Source organism: Calidris pugnax, unplaced genomic scaffold (genome assembly GCF_001431845.1).
Source record: "Calidris pugnax isolate Ruff unplaced genomic scaffold, ASM143184v1 scaffold156, whole genome shotgun sequence".
Lineage (NCBI taxonomy): Eukaryota > Metazoa > Chordata > Aves > Charadriiformes > Scolopacidae > Calidris > Calidris pugnax.
In genome coordinates, this window is record NW_015090889.1 from 2,456,386 (window position 1) to 2,478,653 (window position 22,268).

Here is a 22,268-nt window from a genome sequence, read left to right on the forward strand (position 1 = left end):
CTTTTTTTTTTTTTTTAGAATAGTGCATTGCCAACAACAAAGACTGTTTGTTATGAAATCCAGAATGCCTTGTGTTTTTTCCATGGTTCAAGGTTTTTATATGATTCTCAGGATATTGACTTGGACTGCTCAACATATAGTTGTACGGAAAAGCTATGTTTGTGATAGCTAGTAGACTTAGTCCTATTGTTGCTAAATTGGAAGTGACATTGAAATGCATTTGTGATTTAAAAAGCCTCAAGTGTTTTGTGTTATAAACACTATCGATTTCATTCTTATTTATTAAACATTCAGTTTTATTGACATAATTACATCTTAATTTATTTCCAAATAATGCTTTAATTTTTGCCTTTCTTTAGCTCTGCAGTGTCTGTAACATTTCTCTGCTGCAGTGTGTAGGAATAAGGTTTAAGTCTGGAATTCTGTGATTAATTGAAAGTGGCATAAATTGCAACAGTCATCAAAAACTCCCTCCCGCCTTTTCTCTGCCCCAGCTTCTTGTTTCCATGCTGCTCCCTTCCTTGTGCTGATGCAAACACTCAGGCAGTTGCACTGGGAATCCCATCAGGGAGCTAACCTTTCCCCCAGAGGTACAAACTGAGGTATAGAAGATTTAGGGATATATACTGCAGACATGAGATTTGGGTGCCTGCATGCTTTTCAAAATCCTGGTAGACATTGTCTGCATCTTTTGGCATCAAATACTTTCAGCAATCTGGCCTAAGGTGACTTGACCAGGACTTTGCAGGAAGTCCTAAGAATTGAAAGTAGGATTTGGATATTCATTCATACAGGCTGGGTTCCTCTTTAATGATCTCCACTTTTTGTTCTAAAATAAGAGGAGCTGGAATTCATTGTAGCTTTATCAAAAGAGTGTTTTGGCTGCGAACTAATAGAACCATTTGTAATTAAAAGCTTATAATCTTCAGAACTTGGGTGTACGCAGAAAATGATGACTTAAAATTGTATCGTCTTTTCCATGGGTTCTGTTTGTTTAAATGCAATGTTACGACAGCTGTTAATGAAGGTTCCTTTGTGAATGAAATCTGAATAAATCTTTATCTCTGGTTTGTGTAACATTCCTGAACTCTAATTTTAAGTGGTAAATATGAGTTTCAGGAGGAAGAATCTAAGTTATTTAATAGCTAAGCTCAGTGATGAGGGTTGTATAATGAAAGGGTAAAGATTGACAGTACAATGGAAAATGAAGCTGTGTGGTTTATGTAAAATATGTATTAACTGTATGAGGCATTATAATAAATCAACATATTCATTGAAGTCTGTGTTTGAATCCCTGGTAATAGTATTTTAAATTACTTATCTGATTTTGTTCTTTTCACACTGACTTCATAGTATTTGGTGAAGTGCCTGGCTGATGAGTACAGAAGATAAATTACATCTTCAGTACACTTTTTTCTTCAGTATATTTCAGTATACCTTTTGGAGGTTTGTTGCCGCTCTATGTGGAAATCAAGAGCCATTCATTCTTGCAGTTTTGTGCTCATTACTTTTACTGTGTTTTAGAGTAGTTTGATAGTAGATGAATGAGGATAGTTTTATTAAATAAGGAAGTTCCTGCAGTAACCTTCTGAAATTTGTAAAGCAATTTTTCAGCATGCACTTGACTACTAGTTTTCCAAAACAGACAACTAGTCTATCTTGGATCAGCCTGTGAACACAAACATTCACAGTAATGAATCTGCACATTAATACAATATGCAGATTCCCTCTTTTTGGCATTTGACTGACAAAAGGATGTCAAAGTACAGGATTTTGAATCTCTGTTAAGATGCTGTTGAGAAATGAGGTCTCACTGTACATAATGAAAATGGTTTAACATTTGTGTTTGTTTAGAATTTTGTTTTAAATCAATGATAAATTTTCTGTCAAAAAAACCCCACACCTTTTCATTGCTACAAATCATAAACTTCAGATCTGCCTGTGTTCCCACATTTTGCAACAGAGTGCTTTTCCTAATACTGAAATGAAACTGTTTCGATATAGCTATTAGGTGAAATAGGAGGGGAAAACCCAAACAAACGAGCAAACAAACAAGCAAACAAACCCCACAAAAACTCCCAGTGATGGCACAAGAGATTTGCTTACTTCAATAAGGAATGCTTATAAATTGTGGGAATTTATTCTGTATAACTCAACTCTGGCTCTTGTAAAAGGTTTCTTGTCTGTGTTTTCTACCAGCTTTCTGAAGGTTCTGTAACTTCCAGGCTGGTGTTGGTTTTACTTTAAATATACTTATTTAATGTTATTTGGATGTTATAACAGAGCTGGCTTAGAGAAGCTTACTCCCTTTCTAATGGTCTCATAGTGAAAGCTTTTTATTACTATGAATTTAGCTGAAAGTAATTTTAAAGAATTTTGGATTGTTGAAGAATAAATCTAAATTAACTGGTTAACATACTATCCTGTGAATAGTATGCTTTGCGAGCTGACAACCAGCTGAGAGGTGACTGTTTTTCAGACTTCACAGTTGTCTGGGTAGAACAACTGCAACAAAATGTGCAGGTTATTTCCCCCACCTTCAGCTATTTTTATGTGAAGCTGCAGCAGTTAAGCAATGTGTGCTGTGGAGGTTCTAATCTGCCATCACTATGAAAGGGGCACACTGATTTTATGCTACAAACTGCATCTTTTGTAGACTATTCACCACCCTTTACAAGGTCTGCCAAGCCTACTCTGCAATTGGTTGCCAGGGGCTGCAGATGTTGGAAAAGAGAAATTTCAATGAAAGGCTCTGATTCAGCAATCCAAGCAGCCTGCCTCCCCCAGCCAAAGTAATCAGATTGGCAGCTGAATCAAAGGGTACAGTGGGCCCTTTGTTTGGGAGCTCTAGGGGTTAATAAATGACAGGAGGTCAACAAAATTTTATGAAGAAAAGAACAGAATATTAGAGGGTATTATTAGGCTGAAGAAAGGGAGTTTGGGAATTTTGTGTTATTGGAGGAAAGTTAGAACCTGAGTCAAAGGTTACAGCCACAGGAAGTAAAGGTTGCATATTGCTGTTTAAGTCTGAAAATAGTTTCAGCTCCAGAAGCAGGATTATTGATGAGTGGAAGGAATGGCTGAACAAAAATCTGCAGTTTCCCTAATTGTAGCTATAAGCAATTGTTAGTATTGAAGGGTTTATTCCTAAGCTTTGGGATTTTGCATACAATGGTAGAAGGATGGTTGTTTTCTTCATAGAATTATGAAACTGGAAAAGATCTTAGTTTTCATTAGTTTTATCTATGCAGTATCATAGGCAATAGACTCTTGCCTAATCTGCCATGCTGGAAAATTTTTCAGAGACCTGTGTGTTTGAAGAATACTAGCTTTCAGTCCATCTAACCTAATCTCCTTCAGATTAAGCAGAAATAGTTGTCATTATTTATTTCTGGTTGGCCATGTTTTGTAGACCATCCTCATGGCATTGGGGTGTAGTGTGGGTGTGGGTGTAGTGCCACAGTTTGACCCACATCTATCTTGAAATGGAATACAAAAAATGGGAGAAAGCACTCCAGGGCCTTACTAGCGTTGAATAGCCTGGGATTACTGCTGTTTATGTGTCCTAGTATGATGTCTACCTTCTCAAGCAGTAGCTTGAGATTGTTGATTTACGTTCAGTTCTAATCCATGTAAGCCACTTCAATGTTAGCTTCTATGTTGGTTATTAGTTATCTTGCTTCTTTAGTGTAAATGCTTAAAAATAACCTCTTTGTTCCATTATTCTTCCAGAAATTGAAGTTAAACTGATGGTTCCGTAATTTTCTGGCTCTCCTTTTTACCCTTTTAAAGAAATAATAGGAACTATGTGTGCAATTTCTCTTTTAAGATCTCATCTGTGCTCTGCAAGAACTGAGAGACAGTTACTGACATTGTATGGCATTGCATCAGCCAACCCCTAAGTGCTTTAAATTAATCAGTCCCAGTCTGGTTGAAAATACCTGACTTGGTTATTCTCTTCCTGTGTGAGGCTGAGGCCTTGGTTTGTCTCTGGTATCAATTATGATAACTGCCTCCTTGTGTCTGTCTTTTTGATGAAGATTAATGTATTGTTTTGATGTCTGCTTATGACCATAACTATTTTGAAATCTGTTTATTGAAATTATCTCTTAAGTAATGAGTTATCTGTGAAGTCATAACTATTTCAGAGGGAAAAAATTATCTCTTTTATGATGAATGATTTATGCCCCATGAGCTGGCATTATGATCATTTGGGCAATTTAGTTTTCAAAAGTGTGAAATGGCATTCCTTTCTCAATAACATACTAAGTTTACGTGTGCATTCTGTTGGTCATTGGTGCCTAAAATGGAGCAAGGGGGATACCTGCACTGGACCTCATCAGTAAGCAAATCTTCCCCATATATTTAGAAGAAGAAAAATGACAGCAGAAGCAATAATTATTTCTATTCAGTTGGGAAAATTATTTTCTATACTGTTTGTTTTCTTGCTGTGGTTTGGTATAGTAAGTCAAAGGAACAGAATGTATTTTGTACATGAGAAATATGGAACATGGACTTTAAATACGGTCTCTCTTTTGCAGTTGGGATTTTCTTTAAACTGAAATAGCTTCCTTTATTGCCCTGAGAAGTTAAGAAAGCCTTTTCTTGTTAGCAGTTTAAAAGAGGTACTATTTACAACATCTGCATTTTACTTGACTGTGTGGTCCCTAAAAAGAGGGGTATTCCTGGGGATCTGAAATGGTACATCTGGCACATGTATTGTCCCATACTGGTAATTGACATTCAAGCTGAATACTGGTTATGTTGTTCTTGTCTGGTCACATAATGTGCAGCAAGGACAGACACTGCTGATCTTTCCTACCTGACACAATTACTGCAAATGCAAATTTAAGGAGTGTTCAGAAATAAGCTGTGATACATTCAATGTCTGAGAGAGAACACATGCAAGTGAAAAATGCATAATGGAGCAGATGAGAGATATATGCAACCCCATGCCTTGGCTCTGATGGCAGCAAAAAGAAGGTGCTGAAGGAAAATTGTAAGAAGTCCTCTGGTGTACATAGTACTACTTTATGCTGGTTATTTACCTAGCCTGCAGCCGCTTTGACCTCAGGGACTTTCTTGCCCACATAGTATTTCTATGAATTAGATCTGAGTGGACTTGCCTGATACTGCGTGCAGCCCATGTGGACTCTGCCCACAGCCTAACTACCTCTTGTTTGAGGAAAACTTTACCTTGTTTTAGCTTTGTTTAGAAACTGTTTTTTGCTGTTTCCCCTTCATATTGCCATTTAGTTTTACTGAGAGATTTCTTTGTCCTTTCTAAGATTCTCATGATAGATTCCATAGACCGTTACTGTCAATAACCTCAGCCATCTCCTTCTCAAGATCAAAAAATCGTAGCAGCTGTACAAAATCTGGTTGATAGCTTCAGTTATCCTCACCGCTCTTCTCTGGAACTCTTCCAATTTTTCTGTATTGTTTTTGAGACAAGAGAACCTCAAAAGCACACAATTCTCAACATATGAGAGCAGGTCATAGATTGATACTTTTAAGTTTTACTCTTTATTTGTTTCTTAAAAATACCCAATTACTGCATCTGAGAACTGAGCTCAATTTTGATGAACTATTTTGAGGCCAAGATCTTAGTCCTCAGTAGTTGTGGTTGGTTCTGAACAAATCTTGTATTAAGAATAAGCTTACCCCATGTGCACCTTTTGTCTCCAGTATTCTCAGTCAGGTCTGTGTTTATTCCCATTCCTTGTCTGCTTCACTTTCTTTGATAGACTTGAATAGGAGAGTTTGATGGCCTGTATACCCTTTAGCCATTCTCCATTCCACAAACGTCTGGGCCACCCAAAGCCCTCTGCCAGGAACTCTTTCAGGCTTGGACAGTGCAAGTCTGTGCAGCCGTTTTCTGTACATACCTGCACAGTTGTCCAGCCTGCTGTCAAGCTTATTCAGACATCAGTGTGGATATGTCTATTGAGACACTTTCTAGACACCACGGTGATTGACCTGTTTTCAGTTAGCTACAAATTTATGCAGAAGCTTGGTAGTTAGCGTACTTCTTGCTGATGTGAGTTGATAATATCACATGTAAGGTTAAGATATTGAGCATTTGTCTTCTTATCAGTTTTTAATAACAACTGTTTTGTGGGGTGCTGTTGTTTTGCAGCCAGTTTTCTGCTTTGCACGTCTACCTTTATTCTTAGCATTGTATGACAATGCTGTATTTGTAATAGATATGGAACAAGATGTGACTAATATCTTTGTTGCATTTAAAATCAGCTTAAAGGACAGTTATATCTTTTCTGGTGGTAGGTGCTTACTAATCAAGACTGACAGTGAAAGCTGGACACCTGGAATTACTTTGTGGACTTTTCTCCCCTTCAGGTAGTGGAACAACACATAAAATTGCCTCCAGGAAAGATACAGAAAGTTGGAAGAAAAAAAACAGAATAGGATACCCTTACTGAAACACTGAATAAACAACTGGGAAAAGGGACATAAGTTAAGAATAACAGGAGCACAGTTGTGTGGGGGGTCTTAAAAGAAAAAGACTGCAGAGAGTTGGTGGTGGCACATGATCAGTGATGCATCTGCACTACATTGAGAAGAATTAAAGAAAACATGAGAACAATTTTTATTGTCTGTTGAGGAAATCAACTGCATCCTGGGCTACATCAAAATAAGCATACCCAGCAGGTTGAGGGAGGGGATTCTGCCCATCTACTCTGATGAGATCCCACTTGGGTGCTGCATCAAGCTCTGGGACCCCCAGCATAAGAGTGACATGGACCTGTTGGAGTGAGTCCAGAAGAGGACCATGAAGATGACTGAAGGGCTGGAGCACCTCTCCTATGAAGACAAGTTTAAAGAATTAGGGTTGTTCAGCCTGGAGAGGGGAAGGCTCTTGGGAGGCCTTATAGCAGTCCTCCAGTACTATAAGGTAGCATACAGGAAAGATGGGAAGGGATTCTTTATAAGGGAGTGTAGTGATAGGACAAGGGATAATGATTTTAAACTGAAAGAGGGTAGATTTAGATTAGATATTAGGAAGAAATTCTTTACTGTGAGGGTGGTGAGACACTGGAGCAAGTTGTTCAGAGAAGCTGTTGATGGCCCATCCCTGGAAGTGTTCAAGGCCAGGTTGGATGGGACTTTGGGCAACCTGGTCTAGTGGGAGGTGTCCCTGCCCATGTCAGGGGGGGCTTGGGAATAGATGATCTTTAAGATCCCTTCCAACTCTAACCATTCTATGATTCTATGAAAACACCATGGATTTACTCCTAGCAGGAAAAATGTACTAAGCTGTTAATAAAAAATCAGAAAGCACTGAGAATAATCAACAGAAAAACACAGCTTTTTCCTTGAAGTTATTGACTCCACAATTAATTCTGTTTACCTCAAGAGGAAAAGGGTTTTTTTTGGTTGTAGTGACTTTTTGATCATGTGATCCAGAAACACTTATGATCTAAAAAACTCAGTATTTCATATTGGTGATAAATTTTTTGGTGTTTTACATTGTGGTACAGAACTTTAGGATTAAAACTTGGAAGTCATAAGAAATGTGGTAGAATTGGAATTTTGCAGATTACAGAAAGGGTACATATTTATTTCTTAAAAGCAAGTTTAAATGACAGATCTGTTTTGTATTTATAATTTACAAAGTACACAAAGGGTTTTCAATTTTAACTTTGCTTAGTTATGGAGACTTTGCTGTTAAGTGGTGTACATGTTTTGTAATTGTTCTTTGGTGAAGTATATCTGGACTTTAATGTTTTTTCCAGACATAAACATATCAAGCATGAATGAATCACACAAAACTATTATTGAAACATTTTCAAATCAGTGACTACTTTTGTTTCTTTCCATCTTTGTTTTGAAAGCCTTTTCAAAATTAAGAGATATGGGCCTGGGAAGGAGGGAAGAAAAAAAAATAAATATATATTTATGTGCTCATTTATCTGAGGTTCCCATGGTATTTTTCCTATTGTGAATTCCACTAAATGACTGAAGAAATGGAAACAACTATTTTAAAGTTGGACACGTGGTATTAAACCAAAAAGTGCCACTGAGATCTTGGGCAGTTTGGATTCTGGAGGTCTGAGTGTTAAGTAACCAAGTCTCCTAGGTATGGACTTCTACAAATAATGTTTCATCCTGTGAATACTGCTGGAGTATGATCACCAGAACAAGCCAGGTGTACACAAGTACAGGTGCTTGTGACTAAATACACAGTTATTTTTCCTACTCTTCCTTTTATTCCAATGTCTCATCTTGGATTTATCTTCCTGTTACTGTCTTGTTCTAAATTCCTTATGCAACGTAGAGGAGACCAAAGAGAAGCAAGGGAGCAGACCTGAACCTGTCTTGCAGCCTCTTGGTAAAAATGAGATGTGATGTATCTCTGCTGAAACTTGACAGAAATATCCCAACATGTGTTCATCAGTTCACACCGAATCAAACAAATCAAGAAAACTTCTATCGAGTAAAAAGTCAGGCACTGAGCCTGTACCATGCCCTTAGGGGTGTGAAGACATACTGGGGCAGGACTTAAAATGGCAATTTAATATGCCACCACCTTGGCCACCCATTTCCGTTTCTCCCTCTACTCTGCAGATGAAGACTATCTATCCTTTCCATTGGCCAGTGTTGGGAGTGGCTGTGTCTGTCCAAATCTTAGCTGTTCCAGTTTGAGAGTGTCTTAGCAGGGGTGCAGCACTGTCTTCACCATCACTCTATTTGGGATGTCTGGGAATGACGACACAACTCGAGTGGAATCAGTAGTACTGTCAAGCTAGGAACCTCACGCAGTAGGAGATGAAGTAGTGACAAGGGAACAATACTCTGACAAAATAAATACTTTCAGACCCAACCTGAGGTAGAGGATGTCTCTGATGTCTGTGTTTCACCTTATAAACTGAAGGGCAAGTTAGCTAAATCTTCTGTTCTCAAAAAGTGGGTAAAAGCATAATGGAAAAATGAAAAATAATGACAGTCTCAATTATTCTTTTTCTGTCATAATGTGGTGGAAAATAGGGATGGGGTTACTTGTGTTTCATCACTGTCACTTGTAGTCAGAGTGTTGTTGTAGGATTTAGTCTGAAAGAAAGAGAATGGGGGCGAAAGGAAGAGGGAGGGGCTTATCCCTAGTTTCATTTTACCCTAAACATTACCATATACAGCCCTAAAAAATCAACAGTGAAAATCAGATATTTAGCTTTGGATCCTGATGACCTTAGATTTGCATGCTCACTTGGTGATATGCCAAGGTGATAAGGACTTTGGTTGACTGTAAATTAGGAAATACAAAAATATAGGGGATGTTATTTGATAAGTTCCTTTAGTAAAAGTGCCCCTTCTTAGTAAAAGCTTTACCTGATTTATAAGTTCAGCTCTGTTCCTCACCCATCATATTTTCAAAAGGAACAGCAGACAGGTGAACTCTTATTTTATAATCATCAGGGGTTTGTAAGACCTGCAAAAGCAAAGTAACATGTAAGTATTATTTGCTGTCGGCATCAACTGCTGGCTAAACATTACTTCTAGCTTGTTCTGATATATGCTAGACACAAACAAGGAAGACACACAGAAAAATGCTTGTCTATTTCATCAACCTTTGGAATACTTAGATGATAGTTATTATATTTTCGTTTCTGAGAAATACCTTCTGGGGAGTTGGCTGAGAATAGGATAAGAAAGTCAGCAGAAATTATGAGTAAGACTTCCAGAAATAGAATCTTAATTACTGTAATGTAACATCAAAAGAAGATTTATGCCATTTTGTTACTGAGATTGTCAATAAAGCTCAAGTGCTGCTTAATTTGTTGGACCAGCACTGCTTTCAGGATATGTTTGTGTTCTTTGTAAAAAACTATGTGAATTTTATTCTGATAAGACCTGGAAAAAGGTGTTTAATGTTACTCATATTGGCCAAGCACAAGGTTAAGACCACAAGGTAAATAATTGCAAAGTTTTCTAATCTGTGATGGATAAATGCTGACCTTGTCAGTTGGTGTTTCCTGTGTGCTACTCTGGAACCAGGATCTGGACTGAATGAGTTTGCTGACCTCACTGTTGTAATGCTGTTTAAGAGAAAGATTAACTCAAAACCTCAATTCAACAAAAGCTTTATTTTTTTTTTTCCCTAGGTGAAATGGAAATTCCAGATTCAAATGACCCCTTAGGTCATGCAGATGGACTTGAGAGACCAATTCCAACACCTAAAGGTAAAGTTATTATAGTTACTTTTTCTTCCCCCTGCCCAAATACAAACATACTTCAGAAAGGACTAGAAAAATCCTCTTAATATATGTTGGCTTGATTCACCTGTAAATACCAGTCTGTAAGAAAGGCAGCCTTGTGTGACTTAATACTTCTGATTCTAAGCAGCGATAGCAAGGTTACAGGAGTCTATAAAACTGATTTTTAAGCATGTTCAGTCCCTCCACACCCACTGAGGGATTAGACGTTTGACGCAAACACAGAGGACTATTATTAACTTCCTAGCATATTTTCTGTCACGTTGGTGCCATGACAATGATTTACTTTTGTACAGTGCTACACTTGGCATCTATAGGTAAATCTTAAGTATTGGTATCCCTAAATATCTTTGCTTTGAGATAATAAAATCTAGCCCCTGATGACACAAAAATACTTACTTTTTAAGTAACTCTGAGCATTACTAATTTTTTTTTTTTAAACAGACTGCAATGGCAGAATTTCTAGTAACTTGTTAGCATAAATTTTTATGATACATTATCACTTAAACTAGAGACCCAAATGCTAATCTTGGATCTGAAAATGCATATATTTACTGTGAATTGTAATTTCAGTTACAATTTCATGCAACTTCCTACTGCAGGACATTTTTGGTTTTCTACCTGAAGAAACATGGACTTGTAATATGGACTTTTTTCTTTGTATGAATGCACTGTGGTAGTAAGGTCAGCCCTTATGCTTAGAAAAAAATGTCAGATAATCTTGTTAGCATGAAGAGCTCAGCCTGCTTTCTACCTTAGCATTAACATTTCAGCAAGATGAGAACATATTGAAGCCTATAAAGCTCTGAGGCGCTTGTCAGATGTTCTTTTTGCCACTTCTTTTTCAGAGTAACACAAATTTTGAGTACCTTAGAATATAGTCTCCTTTCTCATAGATATCCAATGTCATGTTATCCTTATAGTGCTTCACCTGAATGCTAGTTAGACTATTTACCTTCACTGTGCTTCTAAGAAGCTTTTTTCCAGAATCTTCCATTAATTTCTGTCCTTAATTGGACAAAAGAAGACACATCTATGCTTGCATATCTCTAAATGTGTTCCTACTAACCATCAGTGTGGGACCATGCCCCTCCCATTTGGGAGCAAGACTTGGTGTACTCCTCAAATATTTAAATCTCTTTTCAAACCTTCTCAAACTCCTCTTCTCAAATAACTCAAAAGTTATTTTATCCACACCACACTCATATACACATTACTTTTGATGGGAAAAGATCTATATTTGATTTTTAACTGCATCTGACAGGCTTGTTTACTTGGCAAGTTGGTTCCACTTTTGTTATGTCTGAGATTTCAAGGGTACAGACATAAAAGAAAATGCTTTTTCATGTGACATTATTTGGTTAAATTCTTGCTGAGAAAGGAGTTGCAGTTATTTCCCCTTTTTTTTTTTCCAGGGCCACAGGCAATACCTGTCTAAGGAAGTAATTAATCACATCTCAAACATTTCTACATCATAAGGATTTTGTATTTCCTTCAAAAAAAAAGAGACCCTTGTTCTTATATGGCTCATTGGTAAAGGTTCAGTTGTTAGTTTCCAGCATGCCTGGAGATGGTCTCATTTTCCTCCCCTTCTCTTTTTGTGGCTACAAAATTCTCCAAATAAGTAAAAATTCATTGATTAAATTTTTTTGTTTCTTTGATTGGAATGTTAACCCATGTATTTCTGTATCATAGTGAGTTAGCAATTTTTGTTTCAAAAAATCATTGGACAGTTCTCCTTCAGAGTTGGTGCATACTATTGAGACCATTAGAGTTCTTCAACTTCTTCCATCATATTGATCTTCTTTCCTTTCTTGATAAATGTTTAGCTATTCTGATTTGTTTATGACCTATATTTTTTTCTGATTGTAGAATAGACCCAAAACTGATATGAAAATAGTAGTAAATAGGCTTTAATAATTTCCAAAGTTAAAGCCACTTTAGAATTACTAAGATTATAGGTACCCCTCTCCTCTAAATCCTCCAGAAGTCCTGAAAAATGGCTCTGCGTCTAAACAAGTAATCAGGTTAAGTAAGATATTATTAATAATGTGCACTTTAGATAAGTTGCAAGTCTCTTCCTACAAGTGAAGCTAGCCTTCTGATAGTTGATGGACTAGTACCATGATTCAGCTAGAGCTTTGAGGAGAATTTATCTTCCCCTATTTCCTCTGAGTGAGCACCTGAACCACCAGAGGGGCACTGCCTCTAAGCAATGTTTTGCTGAGAACCAGAGCATTTGATGTAAAGTAACTTAGGTCTGCTTTGGAACAAAAATAAAAGGATTTGAACACAAATCACCTCCCAGTCCTGTGAATCTTTACAAAGATCGTATTTTCCCCAATCTCTATTTCAATGGTCCCACACTCTCTGCCCATCCTCCTCCCAGCTTTTCCTGCAGGTGATGCTGGGAAAGGAGGTGATGCTGGAGAATGAGCACAGCTCCCTCTCTGCCTGCAGCAGAGGGTTGGCCAGAACTAGGGAGCTTGTGAAACCCAGAGGAGAAAAAGAACATATCCGTTAATCACAAATAAATGCAAGAGTTGTGACACAAGCTGAAAACAAGTATTTTTTTGGTGATGAGCACTGTTGGTGCATCATCATGGAGGTTGATGCAGCATTGCTCGCAATCTCAGACTTTTAAATCAAGCCTGGGGATGGTATAAAAGGGTAAAATATGAACTCCTCATGCACAGATGAGCTACCAGTAAAATGGTACATCATAAATAATGGCTGGTGGTGGGAATGTTAGAGCAAGTTGAAGAAGTGCATGAGTAAGGGCAACCTGCAACAGCTGAGACATTGAGTGAACTGTGTTGCTCCAGGAGACATGATGCCTGAAGCTTCTGACCCTAACTGTGGTTTCTGTACAAGTCTGTCTGGAATCTTATTTGGGTCAAGGGGTACCTATATGATAAATCCAAGTTACGTCTGGACTATCCTGGTTGCTTTGACTTGACAAAAGGTAACCTGTCAGGAATCATCCATATGTATTCGAAAAGTTGTGGCTTTTTATCTCCATGACTGGTGACACAAAGTCCACATCCTAACTGCACTGTTGTGCTCCCCAATGTTCTACTCCTAAATGTGCACTAGCCTAGGACAGGTGATACCCATCTCTTCACAGGCTCATTTGGGAGTTCAGAAAATGAGAAAACAAAACCATTCCACTGTGTAGAATTGGATTCCTGGGCTATGTAAGATCTTCGCAATCCAATTGGATTCCTGGGCTATGTAAGATCTTCGGTCCTTCAAGTATGAGAAAATACTGCTCAAAAAGAGGTTTCCTTCTGCTATTAAGAGAGCTTAAGCCCACTGATTTTGGTGTGGGGGACAATGTGCACATTGTGGTAGTCCTTCAATGTTAATTCGACTTCATTGATGAATGCACTATAATTTGTTCCAACGTACATTTGATGTGCATGTGATCCAAATAATTTTATCTTACATGCTTCTGGCTGCATTTTTATACATTGAGTTCATAAACAGTATGGAAGATGGGGTGCAAATAATGGGATTAAATTGGGCTGTAAAGGTATCAATACATCTGGAAACCTTACATGGCAACAGTGAAGTTTCCTTAACTGATCATGCGTACCTTGGGAGAGCTGCCAACATCCCTTCCATTTCCTAACCTGGATCCAATATGTTGTAGATCTCTCATCTTCCTATTGTGGTTAAATAAAGCAGAGGAATGAAGAATTGGGCAGGAAAGTGGTCTGTGCAAGAAATCATGAGTCTTAGACTTCTCTCTCCCCTCCTTACTAGGATGGTGGTTTTCAGTATATTTCCAGTCCTGATTTACTTGTGGAAAGACTGACTTTACTGCATTCCCACCACCACCTCAAGTGTGATGGTGTGGTCCATGTCCCCTAAATTCTTGTACTTACAGCAGTGTTTCTAGACACACCTCTAGAAAGAAATGCTCCGAATTGCAGGAACACTCATGTTTGCTTTATCTTACAACAGTGTTCAATTCTTTTATAAGCCCAGAACACTCTGCAACTCTTTGATATTGTTTATAGATTACCTGTCAATTCTGTGAATACTTTATACTTTTTACTGTATTCAAAGCCCAGTAAATTTGGGAACAGTGTTATCTGCCTCAAGTCTTTCCTTGTTAATAATCAGTCATTCCATAAGCTAAAGTCTGCTTCCTAGATGAAAAATGATGTCTTATTATAGAAAAACTATGAATTTGCTTCTAATGGAAATATATTTGGAAAATGTTTTCCAAAATAATCTTCTGTATTGGATATAAGATTATATAAATCTTAAAATGCCTTCACAGACAGTTGTCATCAGAAAGAATTGTGGTGAGAGAGACTATGTTTTTTTATTTATATCTAAGAAAATGAACAAAGAGTTATTTGAAGACAAAAATGAAAAAGAGGTGGGGAGGAAAGAAAAAAGAAGCAACAGGCTAAGGGAAAAAAACCCACCCCACATTCCTTTCTAAACAAGTCATAATATGCATGCATTTGCTGGTTTTGGACATTGGAAAGTTTTATGCCATGAATCTGAAAATGCTCTAAATTGTATGCAGTTACACAGACAAAAAATATTCAGGTCTTTGGTTGTTTTTTTTTAAGAACAGCTGATTTTAAATTTTGAGTATTTAAAGCCAACACTGCTGTAAGTTGTGATTTGTTCTGTAATAGTAAACAGATGGTTTTATGGGCTTTTGTCAACTCTTGGATCTAAAGCTATTTAAATACGTATGTAAGACTTGTCAAAAGTCATACAACATATATGGAATTATTCCTACTTGTTCTGAAGAGATTATTGTATCTTCAGATATCTAGCAATTTATGAGTCAAATTTTCCTTTCATTTTATCAGAAATTGGACACTCATAGAATCATAGAATGGTTTGGGTTGGAAAGAATCTTAAAGATCATTGAGTTCCAACCCTTGTGCCCTCGGCAGGGACACCTTCCACTAAAGCAGGTTGCTCAAAGCCCCATCCAGCCTGATCTTGGACACTTCCAGGGAAGGGGCATCCACAACTTCTCTGGGCAACCTGTTCCAGTGTCTCAGCACCCTCACAGTAAAGAATTTCTTCCTAACATCTAATCTAAGTCTCCCCTCTTTAAGTGTTTGTTTCCCTTCTGCAATGCAGAAACAAAAGGGAACTAACTGTTCCACAAAAAATAGATAATTATCTCATAACCTCATTATCTCAGGAACACAGAAGGATGTGGAACAGTATAGTTTCACGCATATTACCACTTTGTGTGTTAATTTGGGAAGCCCCTTAAACTTCCCTTGCTTTAGTTTCTGCATTTGGAAAATAAAGTTGATGATATCTTCTAGTCTCATGAAACTTCAATATTCATAAATGATTCAGAAGTTCTGAGATTAAAAAAAAAAGTTGCAATTTTTTAATAATTGCAACTCAGGCAGGCTATTATGAAGCTGGTTTGAAAATTACAGATACATAATTATTTTTTAAATCATGTAGGGGAAAAGAAACAACAACAACAACAGAAAAAAAGAAACCAAAAGTCTAATTGAAATGAGCTAAGCTGTAATTAACTTGATCTAAAGTAACTAAAGAGGTTTAAAATATTTTTTTTTAGAATGAACTTCAAAATCACAGCTAAGATCTTAAAATAACAGAAGCAGAGCAATCATTTTATATTGTGCTTACGCCAAGCATAGCACATATGGTTTGAGCCAATACCTTGGACATTTAATTGCCAGAATAATATAAATAAAACTAAGAAAAATAATATGCATGTGAGGTCTCAGTGATCGTTGCACCCTTTATGTTTTTAACTTAGTATATGTTCTTGTGCATATCTTGACAATGATTTGACACATGTGGGAAAAGTTTATTTTTATGTTCTTGCCAAAACATGCAAAATAGACCTGTCATCTTAGTTTTGATTTGCTGTGGGATTCTGTTTGATATATTTATATCAATTTTATTCCATTTTAAAATGTGAAGTACTGGCAACCTAACAAAGGCATTTCAAAATATGAAAGCATTTTGCCAGAATTCATGTCAGTCATTTCCCTAAGCTACTTTATTCATAGGGTGCATAGACTATGATAGTATAACATAATATATAGATTAAGTTGTGTTATCCTCTCATAGTTTCTTGACAGAACAGTTTTTACTCCATTCAAGCAAAATAAATATTAGTATTGGTTGTACACTATGTAAGAAACCGTAATAAAAGACAAATTTAATTTAAAGCATATTTGCCTACAGCAAAAGCAGAAATATCCACCAGATAGCTTTTCTCTTTGAAGTACTTTAAGCCAAGCCAAAGATCATTGAAGGCAAAGGAAGAATTTTCCTTCATTTCAATGACCCTTGGAACCAAGCCAGAGTGTATAAAAACAGTATGTAACAATAGTATTTGCATATCACAGAAAATTGCTGGCCTTTATACTCAGATTTTTTAAAAATTCTATTTGACATCCATATCCCAAATGAAATATAATTGTTTTTAATATGACATGTAGAAGTTTAGTAATGCTGTTTATATATAGCAAGCCAAAAAATATTGTATAGAGAGTATTTATTTTCTGTTTCAAAGGTATGTAAGTATTAAAACAGATTAACAAATCTGTTTTAAAAAATTCTAGTTGACTGATGCATAACACAAAATATAGGACACAAGTTAAATACAAGTTCTAGTACCTTCATATTTCATTTTCCTCTGTACCAGTCCAACTGAATCTCTGCTAAGTGAGAAAGAGAACTACATTGGAAAAAAATTGCTTTGCACATTGTTGAGGTCCCTCTTCTTCCTGGGAAACAGTTTGTTTTTATCCCAAGCCATTGCATCAAACTGGCATCCAGACAGTGTTTGTGGTGTGGCATACGTCACAAAAAGTAACTACTAGTAATTATCACCACAGAAAATAGATAAGGAAAACATTCTTAAGAAGATTGTTGGTTATTTTTTCCACTTTGAAAGATTTGCAATTATGGATTATCTAAAGTGGACACCAAATAACAGAGCAGCACAAAAAATGGCTGCCTGCTCTGTCATATAATTACTTCAGATTCAGTAAGTATATAAACACAAGACTTCATCAGCATTTCTCAAAGAGGAAATCAAACTAGCAAATAGAAACTGTGCTCTTCAGGGTATGGAGGGAGACAGTGGAGTCTGTCCTTGCTGCCCTACTGTTCCTAAGCTGCTCTGCAGATCTTTAAAGAAAACATGAATGCTTTAAAGTTAAGTAGGTTAAAATATTTATTTGTTGATTTGTAATAACAGGGTGACATAAAGCACTGCAAAAAATACTTGTAAAAATGGCAGCAGAAATAATCGACCAAAGACAAATTCTGCCCCACAGGATATTGTTTCAGGTACACTGACTTCAGGGGGTGTGTATCTAATCACACTGGGTCTGAATTCGTCCATATATCTTTGGCATTGCTTTTGGTAGTAATAGTTTTGTTCTAGTTATTAATAAAATCTGATTTATAAATTCATATGAACTGCTCTGGATTGCTTAAAAGCTATGGACCAAATTACTTCCTGCAGTAACTCTGATTTCATTGGTAAAACAGAAAGGTCTAACATGGATTTAATCTTGAGTTAATAACATTTGATGATCCTAAAATTTAGCATCTATTTTCATCCAAATTTATTTGAATGTAATATCCCCGTCTAACCCAAAGTAAAGACTCAACCTGGCTATTTTAAATAAGGAGAAGTGAAATAGTGGTGCTTGAACAAGTTATAAGGTGACCAATGGCACAAAAACTGACCAATGGCACAAGAACACCACAGTCCCTGGCTGTCAACTTAGAGTGTTTGAACTGTCCCCAACTCTAAAGAAAGCATCTTCTCCATCTCTTTCACTTCTTAGGACCATCTCTAAGACAGATGATTGTAATTCTGTGCTGGCTGCATCCTGGAAGTGGCCCAACTTTTTCTCAAATGAGACCTTAAACCATCTGCTTTGCCTCCCCTGTGTGAACCTATGATTCATCTCCCTTAGTTGATGAATCATAGGCCCATAGAATCACAGAGTCAGCCAGGTTGGGAGGGACTTCAGAAGATCATCTGCTCCAACCTTTTTTTGGAAAGGGAGCCAATCATATCTTGAAAACCTCCAGTGGCAGGGACTTCACCACATCTCTGTGGAGGTAATTTTACAGCAAATGAATGTTCCCACTGCAAAAAACTTCTTTCTTCTATTGAGATGAAACCCCTCCTGATGCAACCTGCACCCATTGGTCCTTGTCTTCTCCATGTGGCTCCTTGTGAAGAGAGAGTCTTCCTCCTCTTTGTAGACACCTGTACTGGAAGACTATGATGAGGTCCCCTTGAGCCTTCTCTTCTCTAGAGAGGAGAGATCCAACTCCTTCAAGTCTTTCCTCATGGGCAAGTTCTCTAGCCTCTTAGTCATCTTTGTGGTCCTCCTTCAGGCACTCTCCAGTGTTTCTATGTCATTTTTGAATTTCGAAGACCAGAAATGGACTCAATACTCAAGAAATATTTTTTGTGTTCTGTCAAAATGTTTTAAAGTCTAGTAAAGATTTTTATGCCAATAGGGAAAACTAATATAAAATTACATACAGAGTAATTGATTATATTATGAAGAAAAAAGATTACAAAATAATTTTCCTGTAAGTTCGCAATTGTTTGTGGACATTATATATATTTGGGTTTACTTCATTTTCTATTCAGTGACATACTAAATTCACACTTGCATACATTGTATTTTGATGTTATTCATTAAAGCATGATTTCCTTTGAAAGGCCAGTGTTAAAGAACAATGTAATTCTTGGGAAAACACAGTATTCCAGAATCTGGCTATGCAAACATATAAGCATGACAGCTAGATACTTCTTTTACTTGTTTTGACAATCATATTATTATTTCATTTATTATTTCATTGGAATTACATGCTTTCAAGCTGTCAACGTGTGATGTATGTCAGTTGCAGAACTCCTAACAACAAATTACATTTAAAAATAATAAACTACAGACGTTTTGATTGTCAAGTTTTTGCAGTGTTCTTTTTTTTTATAACTTAAGCGCAGTAATACAGTATTGTGCTTCTTGACAAGCCCTTTGTTTTCAACAAACCACAAAATAGTGCTTTTAGTTTCCTTTTATAAAACTAAACCCATGAAACCTCATTACTCAATATCCATACAGGCCTTTCTTTGTCCAATTAAGAGTATTTTAGGACTTGATGTAAAAAATGGCAGCCTATAATAAATTTATAAGTGCTCTCTATATCACAGATTACTTCTGCAATCGAGACATCCTTTCTTGAAATTGAATGTGAGACTTATCATCTTGAAAATTCAATTGTAAGATAAACCTATCCAAATCAGGCCCATTTTAAGACTTTCTTGTCAAAGCATTAGCTGACAAGTCAAATAAATATCTAAAAGTAACTTTTCCAGTTTCAGTTATTTTTAAGACAAATATATGGCCACGTAAGAAGATTAAGTGGTAAAAGTATAATGATATTCTAATATGATTACAACTGGGATTATTCTTTTATCCTTTTATGGAATAAGGGTGTATTTTTCTGGTATAACACTAACCGTTTCCCAAGAGACATAGAAACTAACTAAAGAAAGTCATCATTGCTTCAGAATAGGTGTCCACAAAGGGAGTTAGGATTGTAATGGTATTAATTCATGCTTGACCTTCTAATCTGCATACCTACCTGCATACAAAACATGAAGTCAGTCATGAAAGACAATTAGAGTGCGATGTTATGGTGTTCCTGGGACAATGAATTGCTTTTTTTTTTTTTTTTTTTTTTTTTTTTTTTTTTTTTTTTTTTTTTTTTTTATGTATGCTTGAAGTAAAACTGAAACTTTTTTCAAGATCCTCTATTAAAAATGTGCCTTTAGGCAGACTTTTATTGCAACCCGAAGTAAGTTTGATCTTTTCTGACCTTTTACCCTCTTAGGTTACTTCCTGACCTTTTTGGAACCAGTGAACAACATCACTGTAGTCCAGGGACAAACAGCAATCCTACACTGCAAAGTAGCAGGAAATCCATCTCCAAATGTCAGATGGTTAAAAAATGATGCTCCAGTGGTTCAGGAGCCAAGACGGATCATCATCAGAAAAACAGATTATGGTTCACGTCTGAGAATCCAGGATCTGGATACTACGGACACGGGATACTATCAGTGTGTGGCTTCAAATGGGATGAAGACAATAACTGCAACAGGAGTGTTGTTTGTAAGACTTGGTGAGTTCCTGGCTTTTGTAATTACTCAGACTGCTTTATAGACTAGGTATTAGTTTTCACAATAGCATAATGAGAAACGAATTTAATGTTTTAAGAAGAATTCCAACACAAAAGGAAATAAATAAAGCCATTGCCTGAAGCCCCTCCCCAAGCACAGAACTTTTCGGTTGAACTTGATACACGTTTACAGGTAATAAAAGAAAGTAAATACAGATGGAAAGTTCTGTAAATACGTACTGAAGAAAAAATTTTAAAGAACTGCCAGTATAAAGTACAAAAAGGTAACATTTCATTGCCAGGAGTTTTCACCCTATTGCTGAACCCAGTTTGTAAAAAACAAAAAAAAAACTGAAGAGAAAAACAGGAAATTATTTTCTACGTGATGTTAGTAGTGCTGGGCCCACCCTGGTGAAATACCACGTCTGTACTGCTACATGAAGCCTGGGCTCAAATTCTGTCCTGTAGGAGCTGATGGTACACCACACCTCTCAAGAAGTACTTATATTGCACATTGGACACTTAGTCATCCAGCCTGGAAGGCAAGCTTTTACTTAGTTTGCTTCTGAAGCAATGGGGGAACAAATTCTAGAGACATTTTCCTAAAATTTGTCCTCATTTTGTAATGAAAGTAGCTAAATCCAGAGTATGGTTTGTAGTGATTCATTAAGTGCTGGGTATTGGACCTTCTTCTCACTGTGACAAAGGTTAAGAGTATACCTTCGTCATACCATAAACTGTGATAGGAAAGCTCAGGTGGGGATTATTAAGAGGAAAGTGGTGTGTCAAGATAACACATTGTCTTTTTAACAGCTTGTGCTTTTATGGCAAGACGTATTTCCTAGCAAAAATTAAGTCCACTCAAGTTGCTTCCCAAGCAGACAGAAAATTCATATGATTTTTATTTGTGGCTTTGAAAATAGTAATATATAATTATGTTCAGGAATGCAAAGGGTTTTGTTTGGATCTTGAGACCAACCTTCCTTAAAGAGACAGTTACTTTTAAATTAATATTGACTTTTAAAATGCTGTTGTTCTTGAGCCAAACTTGCCAGCAATATTTGTTTTATGCTTACAGGTCCGACAAACAGCCCAAATCACAATCTTCAGTAAGTACTTTTTGGAAAATTACTTAATGCACTCTGACCAATTTTCTTCTGTAAGAATTTAGTTCATAAATTCAGTACACACTGCCTGCAACCACAGTGTCCTTGCTAAAAATACCTAATTTGATTGAAAACTCATAGAATAGATGAAGATTTTTCAGACAGGGAGAGCATTGTGTTATAGCGGGTTTTGGTTTGGTTGAATTTTCTTGAGCAACTTCTGCTTGCTTGCTTCATATTTTGGACAAGCAAAATACCACATAGTCATGATGTTTGAACAATAATTGTTTACAGGGTAAGTATGGGCTGGAAGAGTGGTTAAAAATGAATGGGTAAAATGCTTAGGTTGCTATGGTTGTCAGTTTACCCATGTTATATTATCATAACTTGAAAAGTCAGATGAAACAAGACTAGAATCCTGTCTTTGGGTAGCTAGGTAAAACCTCTGTTTGTTAGTGTACTTTTGACACGAGGTGGTGATTTGGTGATTTTAGCTAGTTGCTCACTTGTTGATCCAGACATAAAGATGAAAATAAATCAGTTCTGTTTCATTATAATTTCTTTAGGTGTTAGTTTTAATTTCTTGGATAATTTCTTGAAATAGATTCTGCAGTTGATAAATTAGTAGAGTGAGGAATGCAGTCTGAGGCCTTTTTACATGTTAACGGCATAAAATCAGTGCTGGTGATGGACTGATAAGATTAAAAGTAAATTTGAAAAGACACGTGGGTGCTTTGCA

General features: G+C 36.6%; 1 protein-coding gene across 2 annotated transcripts in view; it reads left to right on the plus strand.

Annotated features, from left to right (window-relative positions):
* ROR2 (receptor tyrosine kinase-like orphan receptor 2) overlaps positions 1-22,268 on the plus strand; it is a 165,432-nt gene that overhangs the window by 107,370 nt on the left and 35,794 nt on the right. For both annotated transcript variants that reach the window (XM_014947663.1, XM_014947664.1), the window contains exons 2-4: positions 10,119-10,196; positions 20,139-20,426; positions 21,502-21,532. In XM_014947663.1, the coding sequence (XP_014803149.1) occupies positions 10,119-10,196; positions 20,139-20,426; positions 21,502-21,532 (397 nt within the window). The remainder of the gene's footprint in view (positions 1-10,118; positions 10,197-20,138; positions 20,427-21,501; positions 21,533-22,268) is intronic.